The sequence below is a fragment of the Pan paniscus genome, chromosome 6 (genome assembly GCF_029289425.2).
Source record: "Pan paniscus chromosome 6, NHGRI_mPanPan1-v2.0_pri, whole genome shotgun sequence".
NCBI lineage: Eukaryota > Metazoa > Chordata > Mammalia > Primates > Hominidae > Pan > Pan paniscus.
In genome coordinates, this window is record NC_073255.2 from 80,900,707 (window position 1) to 80,920,984 (window position 20,278).

A 20,278-nucleotide genomic window follows, 5' to 3' on the forward strand; every position below is an offset into this window, starting at 1 on the left:
TGTTGCCCAGGCTGGAGTATAATGGTGTGACCTCGGCTCACTGCAACCTCCACCTCCTGACTTCTAGTGATTCCCCTGCCTCAGCCTCTCAAGTAGCTGGGATTACAGGTGCCCACCACCATGCCCAGCTAATTTTTGTATTTTTAGTAGAGTCGGGGTTTTACCATGTTGGCCAGGCTAGTGTCAAAACCCGACCTCAAATGATCCACCCGCCTCAGCCTCCCAAAGTGCTGGGATTACAAGCGTGAGCCACCACGTGAGCCAGGGGAAGTTTTTAAATTTACCACTTTTTAACAATTCCATTTAGGAAAGTTCAGTTGAGCTGTTGGACTTGGACAACTTCGCACCTCTCATCTTTGTCGTTGTCATCTAGTCATCTATACCATTACCTCCTAAGCAGGGACATCATGGGTGCCATGAAGCATTCATGCGTGATGGCATTTCTTTGCTTCTCATTTCTTCATGTGTTTGACATTTCTCCTAGCTCCAAACTGGGCCAGCTACCTTTCCTATGAAATCTGGCAGTGGCTGTGGGATTGACGTGGTTGCTCTTTTCATCTTTTTAGATTACCCATTGCTTCTCTTGAAATCCTAGTACATGATTTTTTTTTATCCTATGTGCAGAAATCAGGAAAAAACAAATTCTACAAAGAATTTGAAAGATATTATTTCAGGCCAGGTGTGGTGGCTCATGCCTGTAATCCCAGCACTTTGGGAGGCTGAGGCAGATGGATCACTTGAGGTCAGGAGTTCAAGACCAGATGGGCCAACATGATGAAACCCCATCTCTACTAAAAATACAAAAATTAGCCAGGCATGGTAGCAGGCACCTGTAATCCCAGCTACTTGGGAGGCCGAGGCACAAGAATTGCTTGAATCTGGGAGGTGGAGGTGGCCGTGAGCCGAGGTAGCGCCACTGCACTTCAGCATGGTTGAGAGTGACACTCCGTCTCAAGAAAAAAGTCATTTCAATGACTACCTCAGGAGATTCATAGGTATCTGACCCACATCTGAGATGGGATTTGCATTGCATTTTAGCTATGATGAGAACAAATATTTAATATCTTTGAAGATTAAAAGCATACTGTGATAATATGGAAATCTTGGTGGGAATTCAGTCATTAGTGAGAATGTTTTGCGTTAAGTTCAAACCAGCCTCAATGAAGCTGATGTGAGGGAAGGCAAAGTGAACTCTGAGTAGAGCAGGGACAGAAGGAAGATGCTCCAGTGCAGATCAGGAAGGAGCAGGGGGTGAAATGTTACAAATTCTAGAACTCAGAGAGCTGAAGGTAATTACTTCCTTTTCAAGTTGTGAAACATGTTAACCTGTGGTAAAATACTTATAAGATGATAATTACCATCTAACCGTGTTGAAGTGTACAGTTCCGTTGTGTGAAGTATATTCATGTCATTTTTATTTTATTTTATTTTTTTTGAGACGGAGTCTCACCCTGTCACCAGGCTGGAGTGCAGTGGTGGGATCTTGGCTCACTGCAACCTCTGCCTCCTGAGTTCAAGCAGTTCTCTTGCCTCAGCCTCCCAAGTAGCTGGGACTACAGGCGTGCGCCACCATGCTCAGCTAATTTTTGTATTTTTAGTAGAGACGGGGTTTCACCATGTTGCCCAGGATGGTCTCCATCTCTTGACCTTGTGATTCACCCGCCTCAGCCTCCCAAAGTGCTGGGATTACAGGCGTGAGCTACCGCACCTGGCCTATTTTTTTTTTTTTTTTTTTTTTTGAGACAGAGTTTCAATTTTGTTGCCCAGGTTGGAGTGCAATGGCACAATCTCAGCTCACCACAACCTTTTCCTGCTGGGTTCAAGTGATTCTCCTGTCTCAGCCTCCCGACTAGCTGGGATTACAGGCATGCACCACCATGCCTGGCTAATTTTGTATTTTTAGCAGAGACAGCGTTTCTCCATGTTGGTGAGGCTGGTCTCAAACTCCCGACCTCAGGTGATCCGCCTGCCTCGGCCTCCCAAAGTGCTGGGATTACAGGAGTGAGCCACCGTGCCAGCCTCATGTCATTCTTGTGTGTGTGTGTGTGTGTGTGTGTGTGTGACAGAGTCTCATTCTGTCCCTCAGGCTGGAGTGCAGTGGTGTGATCTCGGCTCACTGCAACCTCCGCCTCCCAGCTTCAAACGGTTCTCTGCCTCAGCCTCCCGAGTAGCTCGGATTACAGGCGCCCGCTGCCATGCCCGGCTAATTTTTGTATTTTTAGTAGAGACGGGGTTTCACCATCTTGGCCAGGCTGGTCTTGAACTCCTGACCCCGTGATCCACCTGCCTTGGCCTCCCAAAGTACTGGGATTATACGCATGAGCCACCGTGCCCAGCCGTCATTCTTATATTATTATTTCCTAGTTGTCTTTCCTGAAGACTATCTTCCAGTCTGAAAATGGACATGATGGATCCACAGATGTACAGCAGAGAGCCAGGAGGTCCAACCGCCGTAGACAGGAAGGTATGGCTCTGTTGGAGTCCCCATAGTGTGGAAATGAGTTTGTCCTGGAAAGGGAAAGAACAGCTTCTTGCCCTCAGGTTTCTCACCTTCTCCTCTCCTCACTCTCACCAAGGGCTGAGGTCCATTTGTATGCACACAAAGAAAAGAGTTTCTTCCTTTCCAGGAAATAAAATTGGCCGGAAAGACGTCATTACTCTACAGAGACATGTGAAAACAAAAGTTAGAGCTAAAATCCATAAGATGAAGGTGACAACGAAAATCAACCATCATGACAAAATCAATGGAAAGAGGAAGACCGCCAAAAAACAGTAAGATGTGCCTTGACACAAATACTGTTGTATGAACCATGTGCCAATCAAAGTAGACAACTGTAAAGTCCTTGAGAATATTTTCTACAATATTTGTGGCAAATTCAGTGGGTTCAAAATTGAGTTTGTCCTTTCTGCTTCATTAGTTTAAGCTGTATAATTCCTTTCCCTTCCTACATTCTTGTTTGTCATTTTTTCGGGGGAAGAGGAGTTGCTAGTACTGGCATTGGTTTTCCTTTCTCTCTCTCTCTCTTTTTTTTTTTTTTTCCTGAGATGGAGCTTTGCTGTTGTTGCCCAGGCTGTAGTGCAATGGCACAATCTCAGCTCACTGCCTTTTGGGTTCAAGCGATTCTCCTGCCTCAGTCTCCCAAGTAGCTGGGATTACAGGTGCCCACCACCATGCCCAGCTAATTTTGGTATTTTTACTAGAGATGGGGTTTCACCATGTTGTCCAGGCTGGTCTCGAACTTCTGACCTCAGGTAATCCACCTGCCTCAGCCTCCCAAAGTGCTGGGATTAGAGGCGTGAGCCACCACAGCCAGCCTTTTTTTTTTTTTTTTAATTTTGAGATAGAGTCCCGCTCTGTCGCCCAGGCTGGAGTGCTATGGTGCAATCTTGGCTCACTGCAACCTCTGCCTCCCAGTTTGAAGCAATTCTGCCTCAGCTTCCCGAGTAGCTTGGATTACAGGTGTGTGCCACCACATTTGGCCAATTTTTTTTTTTTTTTTTTTTTTTGAGACAGAGTCTCACTCTGTCACCCAGGCTAGAGTGCAGTGGCATGATCTTGGCTCGCTGCAACCTCCACCTCCCAGGTTCAAGCGATTCTTATCCCTCAGCCTCTTGAGTAGCTGGGACTACAGGCATATGCCACCATGCCCGGATAATTTTTGTATTTTTAGTAGAGGCGGGGTTTCACCATATTGGCCAAGCTGGTCTAGAACTCCTGACATCATGATCTGCACACCTCGGCCTCCCAATGTGCTGGGATTACAAGCATGAGCCACCGTGCCCAGCCCAATTTTTGTAATTTTAGTAGAGACAGGGGTTCACCATGTTGGCCAGGCTAGTCTTGAACTCCTGACCTCAGGTGATCTGCCTACCTCAGCCTCCCAGTGTGAGCCACCACACCCAGCCTGGATTGTTGAATTCAATGCTTGGGTCACCTCCAGATTCATTTTCGCAGTCTTTCATGTTTTGGTCATATTACATTGTATTTTGCTGCCATATGACAGATCTTTCTTTGTTAAATGTGAGATACTTGTTAAAAAATATTTAGCAATGAATTGAGGCCTAGTAGCATGTTATCTTGCTGCAGAAGAGATGGGAGTCTACTTCTGGGGGATGGTCAGGGGTCCTCCATACAGGCTGCAATTGAGGTCGTCGGTGCAGGCTCAGTCCCTACAAAGGCCAGGGTATTTCCTGTCCACCTCTATTCTGATGCATGACTCTTCTGGGTCTCAACCAGAGCCAGTGGACTTCAGTATGGGTCGCTTTCATTGGCAGACCCTCAATCCACTTGTTTTCCATCTAATCCCACGCATGTGTGCAAAAGCTGCTGTGCTTCTTTGCATCTCAGTAGTTCCTTCTGGAATTCAGCAATGAAACTCAGGGAAATGGGTTCCAAATGCGAGGCTGACTTTCGTCCTGGGTTTCCTTCTTCTCCATCTTCACCTCATGTCTGTTTACTGCCATGTTAGCAATTTGATGTATTCAATCATGGGTTTTATATTCTGTTTGGTGTCCCCCATTGTTCTCATCGGAGATCAGAAGCTTCAGATGCACTTATGTCAACTCAAGAGTAGAATGCTTCCTTAGCTTCCCTCCAGAGTCAGGTTTTGTGTTTCTAGTTCCCAAGTGCACAGCAGGAGTAGTGATGTCCTCACTGGCTTCTCATTTGCATTAAACTGTGAGCTTCTTTAGCGTGGGGACAGGACCCTGCTCCCATTGCATTCTCAGCACCTCACCACACACTCCTTGTTGGAGACCACTCCAGACAGCATGTGCAGAAGGATGCCCTGTGGTCAGAAACAAGTTGATTAACTTTCTCTTTGAAGTGTTTTCGTCCCTGTTTCCTAGCATTCTGGGAATTTTACACATCCTTCCTATAAAACCAAGTATCAGGTGAGATCCTTAGGATCAGGACCATGAATCAAGTGGTGTGAGGGCAACACAGCAAACTTACCCTTTTTAGGCCGTTTCCTTTTTCTGCCCTCAATCTCTGTGAACTGAACCTTGTTAAACTCAGTCAACACCAGGGTGGATGGTTTGCCATTGTCACCTATTTTCAGGACATAACACCCTGACTTAGGAGCCATTCCAATCATTTGTAATTCAATAGATGCACCCAGCATTCAGATTGCCTTTTCTCTCAACCAGGATCTTTAAAGTCGATGACAAGAGTTCCAGTCCTGAATCATGGCAAAGTGCAGTAGTGAACTGCGGGGTTAATGACACCATATTCTGGAAGGATCTCTCTATGGCTGATGGTCTCAGTTCTGGCATCAGCCTCTGACTGAGAATCAGGTCTCACATAGGAGGAGTCAGATGAGGAGCAATCCTCTGCTTCCGATGGAGTTAGTTGTGATGAATTGGTGAGGTCTGGTTTTTCACACTGAACTAAAATGAGCTTTCGCTGTGTCAAGCACAAGACTGACCCCAGAAACACACATAGTGCACCTCATAGAAGCTTTTAATAGTCTTTATATTTACTAAAGAATAGGACTAACTATGGAACTATGAAGATGAGCTGGAAATGACAGGTGACTTGCCAGCAGGCCAGAGTGTGACTTTTTTTTGTCCCTCAATGGGAGGTGTCAATTCTCCCTTCGGTTGTGAGAATCAGTTGGTTCATTTGTGGGAAGGTTGCAGGGGGGATCTTTGAATCACAGCCTTCAGATGCCAGAAGGGCAGAGGGAATCCCACACGGGCTGGTGGATCATGTGTGTGCATTTCTCTCCCTTCTAATCTGAGGAAACTAAGCATGAAAGAATGTGAGCATGCAGAAAAGGAGAGGTAGGTATCAGAGGCAGAGGAAAATGGGAAATTGGATATGAAAGAAATACACACCTACAAGTGAGTTCAGAAACTGAACCCCACCCTCCTGGGAACCACCCATTGGAGTGTTGTTTTTAACCTTTGTACAATGTTTAGACCCAGTAAATGCAGAAATAGAAACAAATGGTCAGAAGACATATCGTGAGAGAGAGAAAGAGTTCACAAAACAGAAAACAAAGTACCTTAATATTTACCAGTGACCAAAAGATGTGAAGTAGCAAAACGTCTCCTGATCCCATTGCCAGCTAGACTGTGTGGAAACTCAGTTCATACCAGCCATTCTAGGGGTGGGGTGAGTTGTTGTCATCCTTAGGAAAGTGTGTTGTTGTAGGATCAACCACATCCTTCAAAAGGACTATGCCTGTTTATAAGCCCAGCTGTTTCTGCCCTGTGAAACACGGTAAGGATATTAATACAAAGAGAATACAGCTTTATGATAAAAGACGCTCAATGAAGGATGAATTAGGGATACACTGAGAATGGGGAAGGAAACTATCATCTCAGAAGTCAGCAGGCAGTAAGCAAGAGGAGGAATCAATATAGCAACAGTTTGGATCAGACTGTACAGTTTTTTTTGTTTTTGTTTTTGTTTTTCTGAGATGGAGTCTCGCTGTGTCACCCAGGCTGGAGTGCAATGACGTGATCTTGGCTCACTGCAACCTCCACCTCCCAGGTTCAAGTGATTCCCCTGCCTCAGCCTCCCTAGTAGCTGGGATTACAGGTGCCTGCAACCACACCTGGCTAATTTTTTGTATTTTTAGTAGAGAAGGGGTTTCACCATATTAGCCACAATGGTCTCAATCTCCTGACCTCGTGATCCATCCGCCTCGCCCTCCCAGAGTGCTGGGATTACAGGCGTCAGCCACCGTGACCGGCTCAGACTGTACTCTTATAGCCATCTGAAATACGTTTTCTAGGTATAGATAGATTGTGTAAGGGTACAGTTGTGAGGATAACAGAAATATGGCAGATTATTTAAAATCATCCTGAAAGTGGTGCTTTATCTGATGAAAGTGATTGTAATCCACAGGAAAATGTTTCAACCTGCACAAGAGTTGCGGCGGCGGGCAGAGGACTACCACAAATGCAAAGTAAGGAGCTTCCTCCCCGCAGTTGCAGGATAGTTCAGTGCTGATGCAGATGATGCCACGGCCCTTAGACTCTCTCAACATTCAATTTCTCATGTGTTGGCTTTTTCAGATCCCCCCTTCTGCAAGAAAGCCTCTTTGCAACTGGGTAAGTTTGCTTGTTTTCCTTGCTTTTGGACATAGTCTGCCAGGTCAGGACCTGGATACATTTTTCTCCCTACAGCTCTGTGCTCAAGCCCTGCAGAGGGAGATGGCAGAGAGAAAGGCTGCCTACAAGCATCACAGTCCCATCCCTGTTGGTAACCATGTTGTGCAAAAACACTTTCATCCCCACCCAGTGGGGCCCCTGATCTAATATTCTAAGTGTCAGAGGTCCCGTATTTGTAATAGCAAATGGGCCCTGACTGTAAATTAGTGAAGAGTGAATGTAACTTATTACCCACAGGGACAATTCCAAATGAAGGCCTTAAATCATGCTCAGCTAAGCTGGTTCTTGTGTGGCCTCTGTACCTTCAAAAGCTGCCGAGTCCTATTACACGTGATGGGACTTGTACACTTGAAGTGAAACACAGTTTTAAAACTTGCTTTGTTTAGAATTCCCACCTCATTTTTCCATGGACAAAAGTATTCTTCATGTTTTAGTGCACTTACAATTTGGTATTACCTGGGAGTGAAAAGAAATATTATAGCCATGCCTAACTGACTTCTTGAGATAAGATTGTTCTGTCAGAAAACCCTCTCCCAGTTCCCCTGCAGCTCTTCAGGAATCCACATCTCTCCAGAGCTCTTTGTTCTCATGGGTGGCACCTCCAGAGTGAAGAAGGTCCTTTGTCAAGAAGGGAAACAGAGGGGAAATGAGAGGGTCCTGCAGGCAGAGCTGGAATCAACTTCCACTCTGCCTCTTGCAAGCTGTGTGACCCTGGGCACAATTTCTCCTTCCTCTGGAAACCTCTGTTTTCTTAGATTTGGAGCAGGGTGGTCACACTGACCTTGCAGAGTTCTGAGAATCAGAGACAGAACATAAAAGGCCTGGAAAACATTCTCCAAAAAGAAGCTGCAACATGTGTGGACAACGGGCTTTTCATGCCTCTCTTACTGTCTCTTACTGTCTGTTGACCTGGTGCAAGAAACATGCTCTGGTGATGGCTGTGAGGGAGGAATGAGGATAGACATAGACACTCCTGTGTCTCAAACATGCTTCTGTCTTCCCTGGGGCAGGACCCCAGCCTGCCTACATTTGCAGACAGACACAGTGGCATGTGGAGACAACAGTGTGTCCCAATGACTTTTCTTTACCCCCCAGCTGTCGGCAGTACTCAGTGGAAGGGTGATATTATGACACTGATACTGCTATTTTGAAACCTGGAGGATGGAAAGGTGCAAAAATCTATCACCAGCAACAGAAGGTGCAGACTGTGTTGGTGGCGGTAATTTTGTCCATCAAATGGATATGTGTGAAAGCATTCCCTCCTTTGTCCCTACAGGTCAGAATGGCGGCAGCGGAGCATCGTCATTCTTCAGGATTGCCCCACTGGCCCTACCTCACAGCTGAAACTTTAAAAAACAGGATGGGCCACCAGCCACCTCCTCCAACTCAACAACGTTCTATAATGGATAACTCCCTGAGCCTCAAGACACCTCCCGAGTGTCTGCTCCATCCCCTTCCACCCTCAGCGGATGATAATCTCAAAACGCCTCCCGAGTGTCTCCTCACTCCTCTTCCACCCTCAGCTCCACCCTCAGCAGATGATAATTTCAACACGCCTGCCAAGTGTGTGCTCCATCCCCCTCCACCCTCAGCGGATGATAATCTCAAGACACCTCCCGAGTGCCTCATCACTCCCCTTCCACCCTCAGCTCCACCCTCAGCTCCACCCTCAGCGGATGACAATCTCAACACGCCTGCCGAGTGTGTGCTCCATCCCCCTCCACCCTCAGCGGATGATAATCTCAAGACACCTCCCGAGTGCCTCATCACTCCCCTTCCACCCTCAGCTCCACCCTCAGCTCCACCCTCAGCGGATGACAATCTCAACACGCCTGCCGAGTGTGTGCTCCATCCCCCTCCACCCTCAGCGGATGATAATCTCAAGACACCTCCCGAGTGCCTCATCACTCCCCTTCCACCCTCAGCTCCACCCTCAGCTCCACCCTCAGCGGATGATAATCTCAACACGCCTGCCGAGTGTGTGCTCCATCCCCCTCCACCCTCAGCGGATGATAATCTCAAGACACCTCCCGAGTGTCTCATCACTCCCCTTCCACCCTCACCTCCACCCTCACCTCCACCCTCAGCTCCACCCTCACCTCCACCCTCACCTCCACCCTCAGCTCCACCCTCACCTCCACCCTCAGCTCCACCCTCACTTCCACCCTCACCTCCACCCTCAGCTCCACCCTCAGCTCCACCCTCACCTCCACCCTCAGCTCCACCCTCACCTCCACCCTCAGCTCCACCCTCACCTCCACCCTCAGCTCCACCCTCACCTCCACCCTCAGCTCCACCCTCACCTCCACCCTCAGCTCCACCCTCACCTCCACCCTCAGCTCCACCCTCAGCGGATGATAATCTCAAGACACCTCCCTTAGCTACTCAGGAGGCTGAGGCAGAAAAACCACCCAAACCCAAGAGGCCGAGGGCCGATGACGTGGACCCATCATCGCCCGAACCCAAGAGGCAGAGGGCCGATGACATGGACCCATCATCATCCAAACCCAAGAGGCGGAGGGCCGATGACGTGGACCCATCATCACGCAAACCCAAGAGGCGGAGGGCCGATGACGTGGACCCATCATCATCCAAACCCAAGAGGCGGAGGGCCGATGACGTGGAACCGTCATCACGCAAACCCAAGAGGCAGAGGTTGAGTTAGCTGAGAACAGGCCATTGCACTCAAGCCTGAGCAATAAGAATAAAATTGAGTAGAACAAAATAAAAAAATCAAAAAAACGAAACAAAACCCACACTCCAAAAACAAACTAACAAAGAATAAATAAATAATATAAAAATAAAATAAATACTGCAGTCCTTATGTTATTGCTTTGTTTCGATATCTGGTATGATTGCCTGTGGGACCTGAGGTTTTTAATCATGGGGTTTTTTTTAATCTTTAGAAGTGGTTGGTTATGTAAAATATTATTATTATTATTTTTTGAGACTGGATTTTGCTGTGTCACCCAGGCTGGAGTGCAGTGGCTTGATCACAGCTCACTGCAGCCTCAACCTCCTGGGCTTCAAGCAATCCTCCTGCCTCAGCCTCCCAAGTAGCTGGGATCACAGATGTGTGCCACCACGCCTGGCCAATGTTAAAAAATCCTTTAACTTTTTTGTAGAGATGCACTCCTGGACTCAAGCGATCCTCCTACTCGTCCCGACCACCAGCCCCTTTCTGATAAACATTTACACTGTTTATTATCTGATGCCATTTCTATCTTCTTCCTTGTCGTCCAGACATCAAATAATTAGGTTTCTTCGGGGTTTTCTTTTTCAAGTGCTCAGTGTTAAAGATCACTCACATTAGGGCCAGACACCACGGCTCATGCCTGTAATCCCAGCACTTTGGGAGGCCAAGGCGGGCAGAGCACTTGAGGTGGGGAGTTTGAGACCAGCCCGGCCAACTTGGTGAAACCCCACCTCTACTGAAAAAAATACAAAAATTAGCTGGGCGTGATGGTGCATGCCTGTAGTCCTAGCCACTTGGGAGGCTGAGGCATGAGAATCGCTTGAACCCAGGAGGCAGAGGTTGTAGTGAGCCAAGATCACATCAGCACACTCTAGCCTGGGTGACAGAGCGAGACTCTGACTCAAAAAATAAATGAAATAAATATCACTTACATTAGATATACCCAAGGGGTGGTCTATAGAGACTTGGAAGCAGTGGTTATTGCAACAGGGGCACGGAAGTCATCTGGCTATGCCAGGGTGCCCAGGGGATACTCAGGGTGGGTGGCATGGTGCTGCTGGGGACTCACCGCACAGGACGCTCTGATTGACGCACTGCCAGGAGTAGCGCTCTGTCTTGGGGCTGCAGCCGGCCTCCTCAGCTCGAGTGTAACAACAGTCGTGGCCATGGCAGCACCTGCGGATGTCACATGGGCAGGACAGCAGGTGGGTGAAGCTCTCTCCTGGCCCTCCTCTTGCCAGGACCATGGGTGACTGAAGACCCCCAGGGAGGCACAGCATCCTCTTATCTAAGTTTTTTTTTTTTTTTTTAAGAGACAGGGTCTTTCTCTGTCGCCCAGGCTGGACTGCAGAGGCACAATCATAGCTCACGGCAGCCTTGAACTCCTGGGCTCAAGCGATCCTCCCACTTCAGTGTCCCAAGTAGCTGAGACTACAAGCACACGCCAGCATGCCCGGCTGGTTTTTTAATTTGTATTTCCTTTGAGACAGCGTATCTCTCTGTTGCTCAGGCTGGAGTGCAGGCTCAATCAGCTCACTTTAGCCTTGAACTCCCGGGCTCAAGTGATACTGCCACCTCAACCTCCCAAGTCTGCTACTACAGGAACACAAACTCCTTTTTTAAATTTTTTGTGGATATGGGGTCTCACTATGTTGCCTAGGCTGGTCTCGAACTCCCAGGCTCAAGCAGTCCTCCTACCTCAGCCTCCCCAAATGCTGGGATTACAAGTGGGAGCTATTGTACGCCTGGCCTTATCTAAGCTGTTTCCCTGAAAATCCCCGACTTGGGTAATGATTCCATTGGCCCCACCATGCCCTGTCCTGCCTTCCTGGCTGTGCCCAAGCTTGGTCCCTGCCTGCCTGCCTGCCTCCCTCTCTGGGTCTCGAGCTCCTGTGACACATGACTCCTCTCTCTTCCTGGAGTGATCCAAGCCCTGCCACTTCCTGACTTTGCCCACACTGTACCCTCTGCCTGGGGCAACTTCATGTCTGCCCATTGACCCTTAGGCCTCAGCCCAGGCACAAGCCCCTGCCTCCGGAGGTCATCCAGGCCTCACCAGGCTACACCCTCTCGTAAAATTGGATTCTCTCCCTTCAGGGCAGGTTTATAATGAAATCCTCCTCAGAGGCCAGGTGCGGTGACACCCATCTGTAATCCCAGCACTTTGGGAGGCTGAGGTGGGAGGATCACTTGAGGCCAGGGGGTCGAGACCAGCCTGGGCAACATAAGAGAGACTCTTGTCTCTGTAACAAATTTAAAAATTAGCTCACCAGGCCAAGCTCAGTGGCTCATGCCTGTAATCCCAACACTTTGAGAGGCCGAGGCAGGTGGATCACGAGGTCAGGAGTTCGAGAGCAGCCTGACCAACATGGCGAAACCCTGTCTCTACTAAAAATACAAAATTAGCCAGGCATGGTGGCACGCACCTCTAATCCCAGCTACTCGGGAGGCTGAGGCAGGAGAATCGCTTGAACCCAGGAGGTGGAGGTTGCGGTGAGCCAAGATCATGCCATTGCAGTCCAGCCTGAGCAACAGAGCAAGACTCTGTCTTGAGACAATAAAAACACACAAAAAATTAACTCGCCATGATGGCACATGCCTATAGTCCTAGCTACTTGGGAGGCTGAGGTGGGAGGATTCCCTTCAGCCCAGGAGTTTGAGGCTGCAGTGAGCCACTGTGATTGTGCCACTGCACTCTAACCTGGGCAAAAGCGAGACCCCAGGCTAGAGTGCGTGATTTTGGGTCACTGCAACCTCCACCTCCCAGGTTCAAGTGATTCCCCTCCCTCAGCCTCTTGAGTACCTGGGACTACAGGCATGTGCCACCACGCCTGGGTAATTTTTGTATTTTTAGTAGAGACAGGGTTTAGTAGAGACCACGGTGAAACCCCATCTCTATTAAACAAATCTTTACTGAAGATTTGCTACACTGAAGGGATAGCAAAACTCAGTTACCAAAATGGCAATGTGTTTGAACTGTTTACAGGCCAAGAATTCACATTTGCAACACACGCGATACACTGTACTGATTGTGTGACTTCCTCTAGAGAGAATGTGAAAAGTTACAATGTGATGGCTTTTATGAATGTGAGATGAGGCCCAGTGTGCCTTCTCCTCTTCGGTTTGCGCCCCAATGATCATCACCTCCCAAAACATATGCTGAGCTCCCAGCTTCCAGGCACTGTCCCAAAAGTGGGGTGTCAGTGGGAACCCAAGCAACAGACAATATAGAGTCTCGCACCTCATAGAACTCATTTTCTCCTTGCTTCTTTTTCTCTTCACCTTTTTCTTTTTCTTTTTTTTTTTTTTTTGAGATAGGGTCTTACCCTGTTTCCCAGGCTGGAGTGCAGTGGCACAATCATAGCTCACTGCAACCTCAAATGCCTGGGCTCAACGTAACTTCCTGCCTCAGCCTCCCGAGTAGCTGGGACTACAGGCACCCGCCACCATGTCCGGCTAATTTTTCTTTCTTTCTTTCTTTCTTTTTTTTTGTATTTTTAGTAGAGACAGGGTTTCATCATGTTAGCCAAGATGGTCTCGATCTCCTGACCTTGTGATCCACACACCTTGGCCTCCCAAAGTGCTGGGATTACAGGCATGATCCACCGCACCTGGCCCTGATTTTAACTTCTCTTTTTTCTTCTTTTTTTTTTTTTTTTTTTTTTTTTTTGAGATAGACTCCTGTTGCCCAGGCTCTGGAGTACAGTGGTGTGATCTTGGCTCACTGCAACTTCTCCCTCCCAAGTTCAAGCGATTCTCCTCGCTCAGCCTCTCCAGTAGCTGGGAATAAAGGCATGCGCCACCATGCCTGGATCATTTTGGTATTTTTAGTAGAGACGGGGTTTCGCCATGTGGGCCAGGCTCGTCTCCAACTCTTGTCCTCAGGTGATCCGCCGGCCTTGGCCTCCCAAAGTGCTGGGATTATAGCCATAAGCCACCGTGCCTGGCCTTGATTTTTAGCTTTTAACTTTGAAATAACTACAGACTTTGAAAGAAGTTGCAAAAATAGTACAAAGAGTTACCACATACTCTTCACCCAAGCTTCCTGAAATATTGATATCTTACGTGACCATAGTACAATGATCAAAACAAGGAAATAAGCACGGAAATCATACACGTACCTAATCTACAGATCTTATTCAAATGATCACCGATCGTCACCCTAAGGTTCTTTGTTCCCAGTCTGGCCTCCAATCCCGGATTTCTTCACATTGTGTTGAACTGTCAAATGGCCTTAGTCTCCAAGTGAGATCACTAACCGGCTATTCTGTAGGCTGTCCCTCAATTTATCAACCCAGTTGTTATGGGCTAAATGATGCCCTCCAAAATTCATATGTTGGAGCCCTAATTTCCAGTACCTCAGAAGGCGACTGTGTTTGAAGATAAGGCCTTTAAAATGGCAATTAAGTTAAAGTGAGACCTTTAGGATGGGCTCTAATCCAATCTGTCTGGCGTCCTTATAAGAAGAGGAAATTTGGGGGCATGCTTGGTGGCTCACACCTGTAATCCCAGCACTTTAGGAGGCTAAAGTAGGAGGATCACTTGAGGTACGAAGATCACTTGAGACCAGCCTGGCCAACATGGTGAAACTCCATCTCTACTAAAAATTAGCTGGGTGTGGTGGCACATGTCTGTAATCCCAACTACTTGGGAGGCTGAGGCAGGAGAATCGCTTGAACCTGGGAGAGGGAGGTTGCAGTGAGAGGAGATCAAGCCACTGCACTACAGCCTGGGTGACAGAGCAAGATTCCGTCTTTAAAAATAAAATAAAATAAAATAAAATAAAATTTGGACACACAAACAGGCACCAGGGGCCGGGCATGGTGGCTCATGCCTGTAATCCCAGCCCTTTAGGAGGCCAAGGCAGGAGGATTGCCTGAGCTCAGGAGTTCAAAACCAGCCTGGGCAACATAGTGAGACCCTGTCACTCTCTCTCTTTTTTTTTTATTTAAAAAATAAATAAATAAAACGAGGCACCAGGGATGTTTTCACACCAAGGAAAGACCATGTGAAGACACAGGAAGAAGGCAGCCATGCGAAACCAACCCAGCAGGCACCCTGGTCTTGGACTTCTTGCCTCCAGAAGTGTGAGCAAATAAATTTCTATTGTCTAAGCCACGCCGTGTGCGCTATTTTGTTATGGCAGCCCCAGCAAACTAATATATCCATTCTCTTCAGTTCTTGGAAATCTGCCCATTTCTATGTTCTCTGACCCTTTTCATCTGCCCGTTTATTGATTTATAGCCTTCTCCGGCTCCTTATCCTTGTTACTGGTCCGGAGTAAACTTCTGTTAGATTTCTCCCAGCTGGGCAGGCTTCCAGCTCACCAAAACATCTCCTTCTTTGCTTTTTACTTATATCCCCCTTGTATCATTTTTCCATGGCTGAGGTAACAAATTACCACGAATTTAATGGCTTAAAAGAACACAAATTTCTTGTCTTAGAATTTGGGGGGTCAGAGTCTAAAATGGGTCAGCAGGACTGCATTCCTCCTAGAGGTCCTAAAGGAGAGTTCATTTTCTTGCCTCTTCCAAGCTTCTAGATGCTCCCTGCACTCCTTGGCTCCCCATCCAACATCTTCAAAGTCAGCAGCATAAATCTTCCCATCTCCCTTTCTCTCTCTTTTTTTAGACAAAGTCTTACTCTGTCACCTAGGCTGGAACACAGTGGTACAGTCATAGCTCACTGCAGCCTCAAACCCCGAGGCTGAAGTGATCCTCCCACCTCAGCCTCACGAGTAGCTGGGACCACAGGCATGCACCACCATGCCTGGCTGACTTTTAATTTTTTATAGAGACAGGCTCTTGCTATGTCACCAGGGCTGTCTTGAATTTGGGAGCCCGCGATCAGAAGCCGGCATGGTCGGCAGCTCCCTACACCACGTCCGGGCTTCCCGGGCCTCCAGCTGCCCCCTGCGCCGCCGCCGCCGCCGCCGCCCGCACCTGCACGTGGCCACTCCAGATGCTCCGGAGGGATTGAGCACCCCGCGCACACCCAGCTCGCACCATCCAATCCGGAGGCCGTGGGCCGACATGGGGGCTGAGCGTTTGAAGTGAGCCCAGACCACCAGATGCATGGGTCCATCCACACGAAATACCCAGAACAGGCAAAGCCACAGAGGCAGAAAGTATGGGGTTACTTATTTTAATTAATTAATTAATTGTTTTGAGATGTAGTCTCCTCTGTCGCCCAGGCTAGAGTGCCGATCCCTATGTTAGCTTGATGTGGTGGCTCATATCTGTAATCACACCACTTTAGTAAGCTGAGGCGGGAGGATCGCTTGTCAGGCCAAGAGTTCAAGACCAGTCTGGGCAAAATAGTGAGACCCCCTGCTATGGTTTGGATTTGGGTCCCTGCCCAAATCTCATGCCGAATTATAATCCCCAGTGTTAGGGGAGGGACCTGGTGGGAGGTGATTGGATCATGGGGGGAGAGTGCCTCCTTGCTGTTCTCCTGATAGTGAGTGAGTTCTTATGAGATCTGGTTGGTTTAAAAGCATGTAGCGCTTCCCCCTTCTCTCCCTTCCTCCTGCTCCAGCTATGTAAGATGTGCGTGCTTCCCCTTTGCCTTCCGCCATGATTCAAAGTTTCCTGAGGCCTCCCAGCCATGCCTCCTGCACAGCCTGTGGAACTGTGAGTCAATTAAACCTCTTTTCTTTATAAATTACCCAGTCTCAGGGAGTTCTTTATAGCAATGCAAGAACGGACTGATACAACCTCCATCTCTACCAAAAAAAAAAAAAATTGTTTTAATTACCTGGGCATGGTGGTGCACACCTGTAGTCCCAGCTACTCTGGAGTCCAAGGCAGGAGGATCACTCCAGCCTGGGCAACAAGAGCGAAACTCCGTCTCAGAAAAAAAAAAAAAAAAAATTTAAAAATTTAAAAAACGTAAAGAAAAAAATTATTTTGCTAAATCTGGCAAAGCCAAAGGGATGAAACTGACATTTACCGGGCACCTTCTGCACAAGTCAGTTCTCCTAGGAACCCAGAGAGGCAAGGGATTGGTAGCAATCTCTAGAGGCAAATATCCTCTAATATCCATGGTGTTCTTTGTGGAGCAGCTCAATGGATTTACTTAATGGGAACTGAAAGAAGGAAAAATGAAGACTTAGAAGGCTTCGATGATTTCCAATGCATTACTGTATACTTGTCTCTTCTTAGAAGCAATAGAAAAAAAAATCAGGAACTAAAGACAATCTATTACTCAAGCAAATGCTAAAGGCCTCCCATGGTCTTCAAACAAGAAGAGATGCTCTAAGATAAATTACTTCATTACGTTGATGCTTCATCATCCGTGGAAGCTGTGACTCAGAGCCCTCCAGCAACGATTAGGCAGTGCGTTCATGTCCCGTTAATGTCCCCAAACAGTGGGAGATGAATGGAGAACATAGGGCTGTGTTCGAATGAAAAAAGGGTTTTGTTCGGCGCTCTTTCAGCAGGGAATAAGTACTGATGTGGGAACTGAGCTTCAATTTACAACTAAGGATCACATTAAAAATATATTAAGATGACTACAGTGAAGCTTATTGTAGCTATTATTATTTCATTTAAATGAATCCCAGTTTCATAAGAACCACCAAGGGGGCTACCATGTCTAAAATGTAACTTCTCTTGCGAATCCTGAAATTTCTACTGACAAACAAAAGACTACGATGCACAATTAATTAATTAATTAATTAATTTGAGACAGAGTCCCACTCTGTCACCCAGGCTGGAGTGCAGTGGCACAATCTCAGCCTGCTGCAACCTTTGCCTCCCGGGTTCAAGCGATTCTCTTGCCTCAGCCTCCTGAGTAGCTGGGATTACAGGCATGCGCCACCACGCCCGGCTAAATTTTTTCGTATTTTTAGTAGAGATGGGGTTTCGCCATGTTGGCCAGGCTGGTCTAGAACTCCTGACCTCAGGAGATCTGCCTGCCTCGGCCTCTCAAAGTGCTGGGATTACAGGCGTGAGCCACCATGCCCGGCCAATGCGCAACATGTTTAAGACCAAAAGGACTGTTTTGCAATGAAGCAGATGAATCAACCAGTAAGGCCAACCCCTCAAAAAATGTAGCACTGAAGTTTCTTCAACATCTGCCTCTGAGACTTGTTCATATGTGCAGACACAGAGCAGGAAACTAAAGCAACTGCCTTCCTCTTTGTCACCTGAAATGAGAATGGAGAGAGGCTGGCAAGGAAATGATATGTAATCTTCCCTCCTTCCTGATTTTCTTTTCTATCCTTTTTTTTTTTTTGAGTTGGAGTCTCGCTCTGTCACCCAGGCTGGAGTGCAGTGGCACAATCCCAGCACTTTGGGAGGCTGACGGGGGTAGATTACTTGAGGCCAGGAGTTTGATACCAGCCTGGCCAACATGGTGAAACCCCATCTCTACTAAAAATACAAAAAATTAGCCAGGCGTGGTGGCATGTGCCTGTAATCCCAGCTACTTGGGAGGCTGAGCATGAGAACTGCTTGAGGCCGGGAGGTGGAGATTGCGGTGATCTGAGATCGTGTCACTGCATTCCAGCCTGGGCGACAGAGTGAGACTACCTCTCAAAAAAAGAGAAAAAAAAGAAAAGAAACATTTACAATCTATTCACTCTGAAATTTACAGTCTATTTACTCTGAAGCCTGCTACCTGAATGCTTCATCTATGAGATAAAACTTTAGTCTCTGCAACCTCTTATTGTAACCCAGATATCCCTTTCTATTAATAATAACTCTTTCAACCAATTGCCCATCCGAAATTTTTTTTCTTTTTTTTCTTTTTTTTTCTTTTTTTTTGTTTTTTGAGACGGAACCTCGCTCTGTCGCCCAGGCTGGAGTGCAGTGGTGCGATCTTGGCTCACTGCATGCTGCATGCTCTGCCTCCTGGGTTCACGCCATTCTCCTGCCTCAGCCTCCTGAGTAGCTGGGACTACAGGCGCCCGCCACCACACACCACTAATATTTTGTATCTTTAGTAGAGATGAGGTTTCACCGTGTTAGCCAGGATGGTCTCGATCTCCTGACCTTGTGATCCACCTGCCTCGGCCTCCCAAAGTGCTGGGATTACCGGCATGAGCCACCGCACCCAGCCCAGAAAATTTTTAATCTATCTATAACCCAGACCAAACCAATGTAAATCTTTAAATGTATTTGACTAATGTTTCATCCTTCCCTAAAATGTATAAAATCAAGCTGCGCCCGGACCACCTTGGGGATGTGCTCTCTTGCTGCTACGCTTTCTGCAAATTTTCCATACAATTTTTCTTTTTCTTTTTTTTTTTTGAGACAGAGTCTCACTCCATTGCCCAGGCTGGAGTGGAGTGGCACGATCTTGGCTCACTGCGACCTCTGCTTCCCAGGCTCAAGTGATTCTCCCACCTCCGCCTCCAAAGTAGCTGGGACTACACGCCCAGCTAATTTTTGTGTTTTTTGTAGACAGGGTTTTGCCATGTTGCCCAGACTAGTCTTAAACTCCTGGATTCAAGCAATCCGCCCTCCTCAGCCTCCCGAAGTGCTGGGATTACAGGCAGGAGCCACTGCACCCAGCTAGAAGAGGGAAAGTTCAATATAGTTGATCCTCATTATTCAAGATAGTTACGTTCAAAAAAGTCACCAAGGACACTGGATTGGTGAATATTGAATCATTTGCTGTAAAGGAAATGCAGGATTGGGTGTCTCCAAGCCTCTGGTCACAACATTTTTATAAAGCAATCAATACATAATCTTCTTTTATGTGTGTGTGTTAAAGGACGCCTTATCTAATACATATTGTTGATTCATTGACATTGAACTCACGCCCAACAGCATTGTAACTCATGCCTGAGCAAAGCTTATCTAACAAATGTACCTTCTCCATTAGGTACTTCACAGCCTTCTTGCACTCAGAGACACTGGATAGCACTTCAGGAGGACACTTAGGGGCCTTCTGTTGTTGTTGATGTTGAGATGAAGTCTCGCTCTATTCCCCAGTCTGGAGTGCAGTGGCGTGATCTCGGCTCACTACAACCTCCACCTCCAAGATTCAATCGATTCTCCTGCCTCAGCCTCTGGAGTAGCTGGGATTCCAGGTATGCGCCACCATGCCCGCCTAATTTTTTTAATTTTTAGTAGAGACAGGGTTTCACTATGTTGGCCAGGCTGGTCTCCAACTCCTGACCTCAGGTGATCCACCAGCCTTGGCTTTCCAAAGTGCTGGGATTACAGGTGAGAGCCACCGCACCTGGCTGGGGGCCATTTTAAGCAGCAAAATCACAAAAAGCACAGAACTGTGAAAGATGTGACACTGAATACACTGCAGAGAGGACACTTGTTTGCAGTCTGAAAGCTGAGACAAGAAGGCAGAGTGTGGCCAGGTGCGGTGGCTCATGCTTGTAACCCTAGCATTTTGGGAGACTGAGGCAGGAGGATCACTTGAGGTCAGGAGTTCAAGACCAGCCTGGCCAAAATGGTGAAGCCCTGTCTCTACTAAAAATACAGAAATTGGCCGGGC

General features: G+C 47.5%; 1 protein-coding gene across 8 annotated transcripts in view; it reads left to right on the top strand.

Moving 5' to 3' along the window:
* LOC117980998 (putative nuclear pore complex-interacting protein family member B2) overlaps nt 1-10,387 on the top strand; it is a 33,622-nt gene extending 23,235 nt beyond the window's left edge. For 3 of the 8 annotated variants that reach the window (XM_055114993.2, XM_034964233.3, XM_055114991.2), the window contains exons 5-9: nt 2,365-2,464; nt 2,628-2,772; nt 6,857-6,917; nt 7,027-7,062; nt 8,399-10,381. In XM_055114993.2, coding sequence (XP_054970968.1) covers nt 2,365-2,464; nt 2,628-2,772; nt 6,857-6,917; nt 7,027-7,062; nt 8,399-9,787 — 1,731 coding nt within the window. In that variant the 3' untranslated portion in view covers nt 9,788-10,381. Of the gene's footprint in view, nt 1-2,364; nt 2,465-2,627; nt 2,773-6,856; nt 6,918-7,026; nt 7,063-8,398 lie in introns of all 8 variants that reach the window. The other 5 variants (XM_063605755.1, XM_034964234.3, XM_034964236.3 and 2 more) reach the window with 3 other exon arrangements.
* The last annotated feature ends 9,891 nt before the right edge of the window (nt 10,388-20,278 follow it).